The 15,288-nt window shown below is 40.2% G+C and overlaps 1 protein-coding gene across 8 annotated transcripts in view; it reads left to right on the forward strand.

Moving 5' to 3' along the window:
• Bnc2 (basonuclin zinc finger protein 2) overlaps positions 1–15,288 on the forward strand; it is a 403,030-nt gene that overhangs the window by 61,037 nt on the left and 326,705 nt on the right. For 5 of the 8 annotated variants that reach the window (XM_050157439.1, XM_050157440.1, XM_050157441.1 and 2 more), the window contains exon 2: positions 2,337–2,426. The exons of the other annotated variants lie outside the window; for them this stretch is intronic. In XM_050157439.1, the coding sequence (XP_050013396.1) occupies positions 2,337–2,426 (90 nt within the window). The remainder of the gene's footprint in view (positions 1–2,336; positions 2,427–15,288) is intronic. 8 annotated transcript variants of the gene reach the window in all.

A 15,288-nucleotide genomic window follows, 5' to 3' on the forward strand; every position in this document is an offset into this window, starting at 1 on the left:
GTGTCATTAGTTAGGAAATTTGAACCAAGATGCCATAAGTACAGTAAAATTAACTCCTTCTAATCTGTGTTCCCTTTCTTATTACTGCCCCTCAAAGGTAGTATTTCCGTTTTCTATGGGAAGGGAAATATTTCAAATAAGCCATTAGTCAGAGGGAGAAAGACTAGAAGGAAAAGGCTGCTCTTAGTAGCTGTCATCTTTGAGATCACAACTAACTTTTGCTCTGTATTTTACCACACTTTTCAGACTGTCCGTAATTATATACAGAGTTGAAATAAGAAAAATATGTGTGCATGCTAAAGTTAATTTTTATACATCAAAGGAGTACAGATGTTGCTTGTTCTGGCTGTTGAATTGGGAGCCTTGGCTTTATTCGGTGACAAACAGAGGTGTGTTTGTTATCTGTGCTCTCATGTGTCACTTAACAGTGGGGACATGCTGGGAGACTTAGATGGAAGTGTTATGTGAATGTCGTTGAGTATCCTACCCAGTCCTAGATGGTGTAGCCTGACCATTAAAGCCATGTGCTACATTGTCTTGCTCCTAAGGCACAAAGCTATACAGCATATTGCTGTTCTGCATGTTGTAGGCAGCTGTAATAGATATTTTTATATCCAAATGTATCTGAACATAGAAAAGGTACAATAAGAGTACATGAATGAATTAAGAAAGTGTGAAAATTGGTGCATCTGTGGGGCACACTTCTTATGAATGGAGCTTACAAGTCTGAAGTTGCGGATGAGTTGGTGAGCGGATGATGTGTGACTATGCTGGCCTCAGACATTATAGCACTACTGTGGACGACTATGTTGGCCTCAGACATTATAACACACTACTGTGGACTTTATAAACACCGTGCACTTAGTCTACACGGAGATGATGCAAAGTTCTTTCTTTTGTAATTAATCAAGTTATTATATTTTTGGATTTTATAAAACATTTTTAAATATTTGGATTTATATTTAGCGTAATATATGGAAATATTATACTGCTGTACAAAAGTATAAGACTGTTGGACTGTTTCTGGGAAATTTTTTACTTAAAAAAACTTTTTTGTTAAAAATTAATATGCAAACACGCATAAGCCTAAGTCTAAACAGCATCAGAATCATAGATTGTCTTTTTTGGCAGTGACAAGATGAGCTGCCACTTGTTGGGGAGCCACGTGAGACTTCTCTTCAGGAAAATGTCTGTAGTAGTCTGTGCTTATTTATTTATTTTTATCATGGATTTATTTTAAGCAGATAATTTACCATGAATGTTTTTGCTCCTCCAATAAAAACCCTTCATTTTCTTCTTCTTTAGTTTCTTTGTCTTTTTTTCTTTTTCCACTCTGTGTTAACTAGATAAGGTTTTTACAAGTCAACTGCATGGCAATCTAAGGGACCACAGCATATACCTGGCTCAGTTTCAATGGAGACATTGCCTGACTAGCTAGCGATCAGAGCCACTTGGAGTATGTATAGTCACAGATCCTGTATCTGCAGGGTTTCTGATCACAAAAGGCGGCAGTTGTTTCAAGCTGAAGGATTATAACTCACCATTACTGCCATTTTTACTACACGAGTCTTCTACCAAGTTTATATCTGTGTGTATATGTACACACACACACAAATTTACATTGATTTTCAGTGTGCTTGTACAAAGGAAATGGACTTACAAGGTGGGTAGAGAGCATGGGCAGAATTTTAGAATGCCTTTATCATTTCTGTAGTTTAGTGGAATATGTAATATGAACAGTGCCTTCAGCATGATCAACACTTAAAGATAACTTTCTAACTCATAAATTTCCTAATTCAATTTTGGGTATTAAGTCTTCAAGTTAGAATTCATTTAAGCTGTACATATTACAATTACTTGGAAAAATACTTAAAAGTCTTGTGTTTTGAGGCAGGAGCTTGCTTTGTAACCATTGAAGTGTGATCTTGGGTTTAGTGTATTTAACCTCTGAACTTTCCAGTCATTGTCTGTAAAATGAGGATGGCGATCATGCTTCCCTCTGGGATGATAAGAACATCTTTTGTAAATTCATATACATTTTCACTTACTAAGATATTCTTGCCAAATGACCTAAATTAGAGTGCAGGTGATTTGGATCAAGTCCCTGAGTCCACAGTCTAGAGTCAAATTACATTTGTCCATTCTACATAGAGAGCTCAGGGGGCCACCAAAGATGTATGGTTTTAATCTTATTTTTGTTAGAGGCTCTGACTACTCTAACCCCCATAGCTTCCATTAAAAAACTTGAAAATAGTTCTTTTTCTGTTCTAATTACTTGGCAGAAATTTAGAATAGAAAGAAACTAGTAACAACCAACCTTTCCTTTGCACTTACAGATCAACAAAAGAGATTCTTGGGTCCTAGAGACCAAAGAAAGAATCAGCAGGAATGCCCAGGGTGAATTGATGGATTGCAGAGCCTGGCTGGTAATTACTTTCACTGAGCTAAAACATTAACTTGATACATGGGAGTGGGGCCAGATGAAAATCAGGAGGTGGACCTCTTCCTCCCTGTAGACTGCTCATACCTTCCTTGTGGAGTTTGTGGCGATAGCTGTCTCTTTGGTGGGAGAGTCCTGCTTCCTCTCCCGAGACTTGGCATGGCTTTTCATTCCCAACCCTGGTAGACTAGGAGTGGTACCTTTGTTTTGGCTATTGTAGAGATAGGTGTTTAGGTCAGCCTGCTTTCTGGGATGGCTTGAAATCTGTTTCTCAAGACTTTTCAGCAGGATACCAAATACTAACAGACCTTTCTCATCTTGGGGGTCCAAATATGGCTAGCTTTGCTTTTTTTTTTTTCCCAGGGGATATTGAGCTCACAGCCTTGCAAATGGTTGGTAAGCATCTTGCCACTGAGCTCCATTCTGAACTTCAAAGATTTAGATTTAGCTTTTGGATACTGGTGACATAGTTACTAAACAGATACCTAACTTCAAACTAGAGGATATTATCCTCTTCAGAAGAGCCAGGGGATTTTATTTTTAAAAATGACACATGAGAGTTACTGATACCTTACTACTTTGCTGTCTTGGAAATATTGTGAATCCATAACGAGGTGATGTGATTAAGAAATGATGTAGGTTTTCTGTGTGTTGGAGGGTGCATGCGTGTTTTTAGATCCTCATAGAGTTTAGAGTAAATGAGAACTCATTTAATGTGCTGTGTTCTTAACGCCACGCTTCCCATAATACAATAGGAAGGGGTGAACTCGAACTCAAGTTTTTTGGGTTCAAGTTGATTATGACATCATGGGAATAATAGTTATTGACCTAGGAGACCTATGGTGGATTAAATCTTAGAGTCTGTGTTAGAGATGGCAGTAGACTATGAGCTCCCTCGTGTCGTTTGCCTTTATAATCTCTGTATACTTCTTTTCTACAACTGCCTTGATTTGTTCTAGTCAAGCAGTTCTTCAGTGTATGCCATATTGTTGAATTCCGACTTGGATACCAAAGATTTTGTGGTTTATTTCCATCCCTCAAATGGGCAGACCTTAACATCTATCACTGTAACCAAGGGTTACCTGCTACTCTAACCTGCCAGGGTGCGGTATGTACTCAAACTGTGTGGAAAGAATGCCTAACAATGTTTGATGCTTTTGATGTCCTTGGTGAGCCAGAGAAGGCAGAGAATTGAATACTAGAAATTCTAATGTTAGATTTTTTTGTTTTGTATATTTATTAGTTATATTTCTAATATATAAATATTTGTCACATATGACTCTATAAATATTTTCTCTTGTAACAACAGACATTTTGTGGAATTGTGATTTAATGTGGAGAAATCTACCATACTTTCTTGTTTTTTAGACATCTAAATTGAACTTACACTATTTCAGGTATATAAATATTCAGTCTAGCTAACATAGGACTTTAAGTTGGAAGGCTTCAGTTATAAAATGTGTTATGATGAGGTTAATTAAAAACCAGAATTTTGTGGAATTTTAAATGACATGAGACTATTATTGACATATTGGTAAGAAAAGAGCATCTATTAAGAAGTAGTTGCATCATCTGTGATATTGTTTGTTTGCTTTCATCTCTTGGTATGATTGATGCCTTGTTACTATCATGGCTTAGTAGACAAACACAGATTATGGAGTAGTATTGCTTTGGTATTTTACCCATTTTCTTTACTTAAAAGCTTTGGGATTGGGTATATCGTTTTTTCTAAACCTTAGATGTTGAAAAGTTGGGTGTGGGGCTGGAAAGATGGTTCAATGTTTAAGAATACTTGCTCCTCTTGAAGATGTCTGGTCTGGGTTTGATTTCAGATGGCTTATGGCCATCCAACAGGCACTCATATCATGCACATACATGTATATAGGCAAAACATCCATACACAGAGAGTAAAATAAATATGAATTTTAAAAGTAAAAGTGCTATTCCTTTTCCAAGATTCCCAATCATGAAGTGACTGGTTTTATTTTTTTTTTCCTTCTGACCACAGCTTTTACTTCAGCTCCCTTCGCTATATTTCACAAGGATCAAGTCATGACATAAAAGAACGTGGAAAGTTTTTGTTCTTGTGCTAATGTTTTCTGTAGTTAGCCTTATAAATCATGTCTTTACTGTGGAACTCTTGGCTCTGTAAATCTCAGGCCCTTGGGAATAAAAATCATGACAGTCATGAAGTGTCTTACTTCAGAGGATGAGGAAGCCAAGCAACCTAAATCATGAAATCCTCTGAGCAGAGTTGTGTTCCAGCCTCCCCTCAGCATCACCTGGGGACATTGAGAACAGCATTCCCACCTGCCTCCTGCTGGCAGCGCTGTGGGTGGCATGGGGAGGGCTGTGGGACTGGGCAGAGGTTTTTAACTGTGTGGCTGCCTGGCCTTCTGACCATTCTTTCCCCTTCCAGGTCACTGTGATTGCCATCAGATGGCTCATACTCCAGATATTTCTGATGGTCCAGTGGTCTTAGGGTTAACAGTGTGTGTGTGTGTGTGTGTGTGTGTGTGTGTGTGTGTGTGTGTGTGCGCGCGCGCGCGCGAACACAAGCAGATCAAGCACCTCTGGAGAAAATGTTCTGTCAAATGTGGAGCCCTCTTTTCTGGCTTCTCTAGAGCTGCCCCACGTATTTTGTTTCATTGCCTTGGAGTCCCCACAGTACAGAAGTGACAAATGTCTGACAAAGTTGATAATGTCAGCTGTAGTCCGTCCCCACTGTAGTACCAGTGGGTATCTCTATAGAGCATTGTATCTTCCCTGGGTCAGTTTAAGGCATGGGGCAGTTGAAAATAGGCCTGGATAGTGGATGAACCCTGTGAAGAGTGTTAAGTATGCTTTCTTATGCAATAAACCTCTCTGCCAACACAATAATCCTAATCAGACCCAATGGAAAGGACATGCCAAAGGGCACAGGAAGAAAAGGTGAATGTGTTCTGTAGGGGTATGTGCTGTGGGTTAGCTTAAAAATAGAAAACCTTCATAGGTTTACATGCATATTGCTTCCATGCTTAGGTGGGTGAAAGGAACAGACACAGGAGAAGGCAGTACTCAGACGCTTTGTTTCAGGAGATTTAGTTTTTCATCCTTGTCTTTTATATTGCTGTGGTAAAATATCATGACCAAGGCAACTTACAAAATATAGCATATCATTCAGGGCTCATGGTTCCAGAGGGTTAGAATCTGTGACCAACATGACAGGAAGCAAGTGTGGCTGTGAAGCAGTGTCTGAGAGCTTATATCTCATCCATAGGTATGAAGTGGCATGAAGGAGCCTACTGGTAATGGCGTGGGGTTTGGAAATCTCAAAACCCACCTCCTGTGACATATCTTTTCCAGCAAGGCCACACCTCCTAATCCATCCCAACAGTTCCACCAGCTGGGCACCAGACATTCAAATATATGAGCCTATAGGGAGCATTCCCGTGCAGATCACCACAGTCATCATAAACTTATAGCTAAAACACAAAAACATGCCTGTCATATGTATGATCGTTTGAATGCCCCTGTGTATGCATGTTTAGCTTCTGTCAGATAACTTGGCCCTGATTCTACTTTTCAAGGAAAGTAAAAATTGCTTAAAAGAGAAAGGATAGTTAATTTACCCAAAGAAAAATAAACAAAAGATTCATTGATCTAAATCCCTGTGTTCTTCCCTCACTCCTTAGTCCCCATAGCAGAGACTTACTCTAGAGAGGACGTTGGATAGAATTATTCTACCAGGTCCTACTGGAAGCTATAAAATTAATGATAACATAGACTGTTGTTCTGATTCATTCTGTTGACTGAGAAATTCTGTCGTTGTTTAAGCTGCTTTGACTCTTAGGGAAGGTAAAAGAGTTCATTGTCCTCTGATGTTTATTTCATGGTGAAGTATTTTCTTAGCTACCTCTGGATAGTGATGGCCTTTTCTGCTTCCTTCCATGTAGCAACCCCTTCATAGTTTTCATATGGATCTTTAAATTAATTAGGGCAAATACTTGTGTCTGACATAAAACACCGATTCCTATGCATGCCCCCTCTTTCCACATGGCATGGTGTCGAATAGGAACATGAAAGTCCTTGATCTCAACAAAGAAGAGAAAGGCTACCTCCCCATTTCAATTAGCTGCACTGTCTTTAGAGATGGTTAGCCTTCTGGGTAGGTGTGGGACTACCTTCCCTCCAGAGCCTTCTGAGAGGGAACTCTGCTAGGAGAGGGCAGTGACTACTTCTTCTCTGAAACTTTAAAATAAAATAGCGAACTAATTGCAAGATGGCTGTGGTGCTCAGAAAGGCAATTAGCCAGCCCGACCTTCTGAGGGTGACACAGTGAGACAGGCAGATGGGAATAGAACGATGCTCCGTGTTGGGCACCACCTCTGACTTGCTGTTTGGTCATCTGTAAGTTTCCTTCCCAGGATTCCCTCTGCAGAAGCTCCAGAGCAGCCTTCAGCATCTGCTGGGCCTACCTGCCCTTTTGAGTCCTGACTCAATTAGCATATGGATACCTTTTCCTTCTCTCTGTCTGTAGGCTGCTGGCTGCAGCTGATCATGCTTTCTCTGGTACTTGGGGCCTTCTCACTCTTTCTCTGAAGCTTTCCCGTCTGCCGTGTGTCTGACCTCCATGTTGCCTTACCTCACACTGCATGCCCTTTCTCTTCTCTTCCCTTTGTTGACTTCTCCAGCAACTGCTGGGAGTTGCAGCTTCCCCACTTTGGAGTTTTTCTTTCCAATGTTAATAAAGTTGTCCTTGAGCTTCTAGCAATAACACAACACGAAGTATACACTGAACTCTATTTCGGTTGAAGAAATTTCTGTTGCAAGACCTGATTGGTAGGTTCTCCTTCTTGGTGGGATGGAGAAGTAGAACAGCACCTTCCTCAAATGGAAGCCCACTGAGGAGTGAAATTATTAGCCATTTTGATTTTGCGTCTTGTCTCATCTTCATAACAGATGTGATGCAGTGAATTGTTAGTCTATTTCTGCCGCCTGCAAACTGAGTCTCTTGTTTAATAAAGTGATTTCTGCTTTGGACTGTTACGATCGACAGTAAGAGAAAGCAGACTGTAAAGTTTTGAGGAACATGAAGAACCATTGTCATCCTTAGAGCACTTAGTTTTCATTGCTCGTGTGCCATTAGCCTATTAGGTTTGTTTTGGTGTCTGACTTTGCTGACAGTCCTGCTATTATATTAAAGATGTTTCTTGCTATATATTTTCCATTTTACTTAAGAAAACTCACTTTATTTCCTGAGATGAATTATAATTAGGATTGTTTGGTACTGAGAATCTTTTCTCACTTAATACCCCTAATGAGATGCAAATGTTCTAAATGTCTGTATGAGCAGATTATGTTTAGAGAAGAATCCACTTGTTTTAGTTAACTAATCCCTTCGCTCCTGTACCATACATCCTTATTAGGCCCTCATGTTCCTGCTCCGAATGGAATTCTTGTGAAATCAGACCTCCACAAGCGGTGTGATTAACTCCCAGTCAGTGGAGGCTGTGGTTATACACACCTTGTTGTTATGGCGCTCTTCTTACATACACACTTATGATAAACACAAGACTCTATTCTTACAAAGTGAATCCTATGCACTAATTGGTTCTTGTCTGGCATTTACATCAGTATTCACTAGAGTAAAATAACTGACTTCCTTTGAACTTTTCCACTCTACTCTGCTCCTCTATAGTCTGGGAATGGTTTTGCTAACTCCATGGATCATTGTGTGTTGGGCTTGATGTCGCAGCTGGATGAACTGATTATGACACTGAGTTATACTGACTTGGAGCTGCACAACATCTAGATATCAGTGTTGTGCACACCCTTCCTGATGACCATGCTTATCTTGTGCAGCAAACATATACAAATAACATTTTAAAGAACTCGATCTATGAAGTTACTTTTTGAGTTCAAATTCAGGCTTTATTGGTTACTGTTTGCATATTTTGTGGATGCGTTATTTGGCTTCTTTATGCCCTGATATTCTCTTATACATACAGTGGTGGCTATAATGCCCTTTGTCTTGTAGGTGGTCATGAGGATTCCATGAGCACATTAAGGAGTAATGTCAGTTATATCCTCTATGTATATTTGTATGGTAATATTTAGTTGCTTTTCTAAAATTGCTATTTAGTATTTTTCTCTATTGGTCCATTCACCAAATGAAGAGATATTATTGACCTTGTATAAGGACTATCATAAAAACGTAATACTGGCACATAGCTTTGTCACTGGTCGCAGAGTTGGAATTATAGGATAGATTTTTTTCTCTCGTCTGTTATTCTTGATGGAGCTGGGTCTTCAGGGACCTCCCTGTTTCTTTGATAAGATGTACGAAGATAATCAATTTCTATTTCTTAATTCTGTCTAGTGGTGATTCACTTCATTCATTTTAAAATTATTAAATATTTCTTCCTTTGCATGATTCTATTATTTGCCATGGTTAATTAAGTTAACACCAGTTTCCCACCAGTATAGTCCAAAGCTCATTTATCATGTTAATAAGCTATGAGTGACTATATCAGAAGAATTGTTGTTTCCTTTTATTTGGCTTATAACAGTGTTTGATAAACTCAGGTGAAAGTACAAAAAAGTGATAACTGCAGGAAATCTGTCAACAAAGCACAAAGTGAAGCAGAGAAATGGAAAGTATTCACACGGAAAGTAAAATCTGAACTAATTATGAACAGGATTCTGGAACACCATAATTGACCAAGGACAAACCTGAGGAATGGGTATCTAATTTATGCTTGTAAATTGGGAGACTGTGTATGTCAAAAATTGTGGAGATACAGCAGAGGAAAGATAATGGAAAAAGTTTCGTACTAAGGAATCTCTCTGTGATGCTACATGGTTGTGAAAACACAAGGGATAAAATAATTAAGCTGGTCCAACCCAAACAGAGCAGAGACATAGAAAAGATACCTAGTGAGCACACTACTCAACCTTAGAGAGTCTCTAGTGTTTGACCATATACCAAACAAGAAAAATGACCGACATTTTTCTCCAATTTTCCTGTACGTTTGAAACTGATAGTAAGAAATATCTTAATGTTTTGACAGTTGCTTGCTGGTTGGGAGAAAGGGTTTCACTGTTAATCCAGGCTTTCCTTGAACTCTGGGTTCTCCTGGTGGCGGGGTTACTCTTATGCCTGGCAACCAACAAAACAACCAAAATCTTTTAAAGGTCACAAAATAATAAAAAAAAAAACATCTTTTTTTATTCAGTTACTTTGGTTAAATACTAGTGTGCGTGAGTACTCTGTGGTCCTGTATCATGAGGCTGGATGAGAACTGCCTGTATTTATTGAGCCAAGGAGGAACTCTTGTAAGTGATGGGATATACTGATGAAGAAGACAAGCAAATTCTGTTTTGTGAAATGTTTATCCTGGCATGGGTTTGCTGAGTGTTTTCCATATACATGTAAGCATGAATACATACATACATGCATACATACACACATACACACACACATAGAATACATATATTCTAAGAATGAAGGTGTGTCGTTGATTTTAAAAACAAGAACCCTAGATTGAGTAGTGCTCACTAGGTATCTTTTCTATGTCTTGAGGATACTCTGCTCTACGTTTGGGTTGGACCAACTCTATTATTTTATCCTTTATGTTTCCACAGTCATGTAAATTCACTGAGAGTTTCCTTAGTTTGAAACCTTTTCCACATATAATTTATATAATAGATAACATATTATATCATATCTATTATAATATATAAAATAAAGTAGTACATTATAATATAATATAGTAATATTGCATTATATTTTATATGAGTAGTATTTTTCAAATAATTTGGATTTCAATAGACTGATTAGAGATAAGCAATTTAATTATATTATCTTTTGCCTAGATTATATACAGTTGTTTTCTGTGAATGTGAATATAAAGATGAGGTAAATACCAGACATTTTAAGAGTAGAGAAAGATCTTTAGCCTGAGAATATGAGGTGTGGGAGGAAGAAGGAGATAGCCTAGAGTGAATTCAGAAAAGCTGTGTTGCAAAAGTGTACAAGGGTGAGGACCTTCTACATGGAACACACAGGACATTTAAAAGATCAGCGTGTTGGGGTGTATAGGGCCACATGGTCACATCACACAATGCTATGTAGATGGTAGGCAGTGGAGAGTCAGGATTTTCTTAGAATCTCTTTGTGATGAAAGTATGATTTCTATACCGTTGTACTGCCACATTTTAATGATAAACTATGTATATGTTCTGTAAACTGCCCCTATAGCTGAGATGAAGAACATTTACCTACCCTTGAGAAATACCCCTGACTGATGGAGGAAATAACCTCTTCTCCGCCCATTATGGGTACCACTGATATTTTTCTCACCCCTGTAGTTTAGCCTTTTCCATAATGTGATACATGCATAAATCATGCATCATGTAATTTGTAAGTATGGTGGTTTCATTTGACCTGATGCTTTTGATGGGGAAGGGGCTTATGGGGCCCTGTCTTCCCTGAGGAGCTGCTGGCAGTTAATGGGTGCTGGTGGAGGAAGAGTCGTTTTCTCCATAATTACAGCCATTGTCAATTTGCCCATGCTCCTCTAAATAGCCACTAGCTCATGCAGGCAACCTTAATTAAACCAGGTTGGTCCAAAAAAAAACATGGGAATAGGAGAAGTGAGTGGGAAGGGGTTCGATAGGAGGGGAATGAGAGGTGGTAACAGGAATTTGGGATGACAAAAATATAATCATGTATAAAGTTTTCAAAGAATAATAAAAAATGACAGCTCCCCTCACTGAGTATCAGTGCCCTCACATTCCATAAGGAAGAGCAGCATAAATATCACTGAGACGCTAGTGGTTCGGGAGGTCCCCTAGAGCTGCAAGCCAAGAGCATGGTGATCCTACACTAGCTATAGACTTAGGGATTCTCTTTGTAAGGATCTTGATAAATCTTTTATCAAAAGACATTCTATGGGATTTCTTAAAGCTTTATTTTCAGTACTGGGGGATTGAACCCAGGGCTTGGTATGTATTTTGCAAGTGTTCGACAACTGAGATATATCCCAGTTCTTGTCACTATGTTTTTTAAAGGTACAATATGTGAACCAGATTGAACCCTATGGCAAAGACGTAGTGGTGATGGAATAAAGCACTGTTAGTATTTGGGTTGTAGTCAGCTTGTCCTTTGTGGAAACTTCTTCAGCAGGGTTCTGAAGCTGTATTAGGCTCGGGGGGAATTCTGGCTTGGTCACTATTGTCTGTATCTGCCCTGGGAAGAAAAACACTGTGAGAAGTTGTACTTCGCAGGAAGACATTTCCTGAAAGATTCCTCACATAAACACCTGTGCTGGAAAGGCCTTTAGTAAAAAAATAAGAAATCTGGTTACAGCAGAAGTAGCATTTTATTCTTGGGATAACTGCATCAGATGAAATGATTTCTATTTTCTGCTCTTACAGATAGGAAACTGAGGCACAGGGAATTCAGATTACCAGCCTAAAGTCTGATTGCTGGTGGTGGCAGAGTGGAGACTCAAGCTCAGCCTGCCTCCAGTGTGTATTCTGTGCACACTGCGTCTCCTTTAGAGTTCTAGCATGCTAGTACCGTGGTCTTCACTTGAAGAGTGAAGCCTTGAGAAGGCTCCTAAGAAGGCCAGCTCTGGGGTAGAACATGGTGGTGGCGGCACAGAACCAGATACCCTGCCCGAGGCTCTGAGTGCTCTAGGAAGTTTTGTGTCTTTGATTGCGGTCAGTTTCATTTCAGCCGAGAGAGGTGTGGCTCTCTTGTAGACTGACAAAATTGGTCTTTAACTGCATCCTTTTCCTTGGCCTCTACCATCTCTTGCCTGGAAATATGTTAATTTGTTCTCTTCCTGTCCCTCTGCCATTTAGGCTTCCCAGGGAGCCTGGGATCATCGTTGCTCTTTTCTAGACTGTCCTCTTTAAGTTCCATTGACCCATCATTTCTTTTCTAGTCTTTTCTCGTCAGCAGGAAGGGAAAGGAGATGATGCCACATCACTGAGTGGGAGCCGGGTTTGGAGATGGGGATTCTTAGAGGATCAGGAGTTTCTGTACTGCCGATCAGAGACCTTGCCTGAATTTGTGGCAGTCGTTCTTGAACTCAGCCTGTGATATAGTCACCAACTTGTGTTCGACCCTTTACTCCAATTTAGCGGGTGTTCTCTTACTGATAGAATTTTCTCACCCAAACCCTTTTCACAGCCTGTGGTTACAAGAGCATCTAGATGGGAAGGGAAGCTCTGGCTTGATCAGTTTATGTTTCATTTCATGATTGTTAAAACTTATTTTGAGGAGGCACAATTTGGGGGAATAACTTAAGTTGTTGAAGTACTAGGCCTTCTGTTTATGTATAAACTTATTCAGGTAGATAGACTGCTTCGTGTCCATTTTTCCTTCTGCCCCATACCAGGACTAAGTCTACCAACTACCCATGTGTCCTTGCTTGCTTCCCTTGTGTTAAACATGATGAACTTGGCTTACACATTCCAGGTCCCTGTCCATCATTGAGGAAGTCAGGGCAGGAGTTCAAGCCAGAGCAGAGAAGGGAATCATGGAGGAAAGCTGCTTCCTGGCTCATGTTCTTTACCTTTCTCAAACCGCCCAGTACCACGTGCCTAGGGATGGCACTGATCACAATGGGTTAGGCTCTCCCACATAGTTCAGCAATCCAACCAAGAAAATGTCACCAGTCCAATTGAAGCAGTTCTTCATTTGAAGTCCTCTCTTCCCAGGTGCCTAGTCTGTGTCAGGTTGGCAATCTAACCAGCATGCCAGGAATGAAGTAGAATATTAATGTATCCTGGTCAGCCATCACTGGCGGCTTACTTTTCCCCCATATTTTCTGTAATTTAGAATGTCCTTCTCAATTTCAACTCCGATACCTGAAAAGAGTCCTTGTTTAGTTAAGAGAGAGTAAATTTCCCCAGGTAAGTTCCCATATGTTTTCTGTAAAAGCCAGCACACACTTCCTTTGTGTTCTACCCCTGTCAAATGAGACCCTTAGAAAAGTAAACAGCCAGACTAAGCCACTCAGCTCTCATAGCCTAGCGTTTTGTTGGGCCATTTTAAACTCTTTTTTGTGTGTGTGCTATTCCAAAGAGTCTGCTTCTTGTCATAACACTGGCATCCCCGGTTCTGTGATCTTTTTGCAGTTCCTGAGGCTGTTGAGCTGCAGGTCTGCTCACCTAAGTAGGTACATATGCTCAGAGATGTTTCTTTTCTAGGTTCTAGAAGGGCTTGGTGGTGTGTGCACAAGCTTTTGTCAAGCTGCCCCTTACAAAATGTTTATATCCCATCCTGTCCCCTTTCTTTTCTTTCCCTCTGGAGATCCCCCCCCTTTCATGGTCCCTTTACTCCATTCTGGGGACTACATGCATCCTGAGTATGCACACAGCTGTTTATCTGTAGCACCAGCCCCGGCATGCTTTTTCTTAATGTCTTTTAAGGTTTATCCAAGGTGTTAGACCTTACTAAACATGTGTTATCCTCTTTCCCTCTGCCTCTGTATTCTCTTCCCTCCTGCTCCCTCCCTCCCCTTCCTCCTCCTCCCTTCTTCCTTCCATCTATCTTGCAGTGCTCAGTTGTAGCCTAAGGACTTGCAGATGCTGAGCAAACACTGCACCATTAGTTACATCTCTGGCTCCTGAACACGTTTGACTACGTCGTTCAAGAAAAAAACAGTACAGACCTGTACCATCTTAATTATAAGATACACTTACCTGTCTGTGACCCAACTCCTTCCATTTGTGGTGTTAGCTTAGAGTAATTCAGGCCTTTGCGAAGAAGAATAGCTGTTTCTCCTGTCAGATAGGGAGCCATAGCCCCACAGAGTCTTTTGCTAGCTGAATACTTAAAGGCAGCCTTGCCCTGTAGTGAAAACTTAAGTATGGACACAAGTTTAACTTTATCTGTTAGGAAGTTGGGTTCCGCACAGTAAGTTTCAGGTTCTAGGCCTTTCTGTGACATGAAACATGTTCCTTCCAAGAAAGTAGTCGACCTGTAGAAGGGACCACTTTTCACTGATGTCATATGCTTGAACAGGCCTCCACCGTTCAGCACAACTGGTAAATGTATCATTTAGTTTGCACTGCCCTCTGCACCTGCTCCTCTTTAGAATACTCCTTGAAACCTTTGTTGTGCTTGCTACAGCTGGAAGGTTTCGGGTGCATCTCTGTCACTCATTGCCCTCTCCCTCTCAGGCTTGCTGCAGCAGTAGCTGGGCAGGCCGCCTTCAGTTTCCACTAGTTGGGATTGGAGACTTTAAAGAGAAATCGCCAACACTGTCATTGTTCATTTCCCAAACTCCTTAGCTCTGCAGCCAAAGCCTCCTTTGAGTACAGGCCAGCTTACCTGCCTTCATTCTTTTCTCTGATATTCTTTACACATTGTGTCCCCGCCATGTGCTTTCCCAGGTATGTCTCTTAATCTGTAGCTTTCCCCTTAAGACACTTATCATTTTGTTTTATTTTTAAGTATAGTTTTTATAGTTATTTATGTAGTGCTGTGAACTAGATTGTAAAGTCCTGGAAGTACTTCAGTGTATGTCTTTATCCAGCACACACAGAGGCCGGTGGATCTCTGAGTTTAAGCTAGCTTGTTCTACAAAGTGAGTTCTATCCAGGACAGCCGAAGCTACGTAGTGAGATCCTGTCTTGAAAAATCTAAACAAAACAAAATACTGGAAGTACTTTATGTTGCTTATTTTAGCTGTGTAGGTATCCACAGACTGAGTGAAAAATAAAAAACAACAACAACAACAGAAGCAGTAAATTAATGCAGACTTTAGGATGCCGCCCAACACAATGGACCCTAATTGTTTCTGAAAACCTCCAGGCCTAGGACTGTTCTCTCTTAATCCCCCAGAACA

Source organism: Alexandromys fortis, unplaced genomic scaffold, assembly GCF_014885135.2.
Source record: "Alexandromys fortis isolate MF-2015 unplaced genomic scaffold, M_Fortis_MF-2015_v1.1 scaffold_64, whole genome shotgun sequence".
NCBI classification, from domain to species: domain Eukaryota; kingdom Metazoa; phylum Chordata; class Mammalia; order Rodentia; family Cricetidae; genus Alexandromys; species Alexandromys fortis.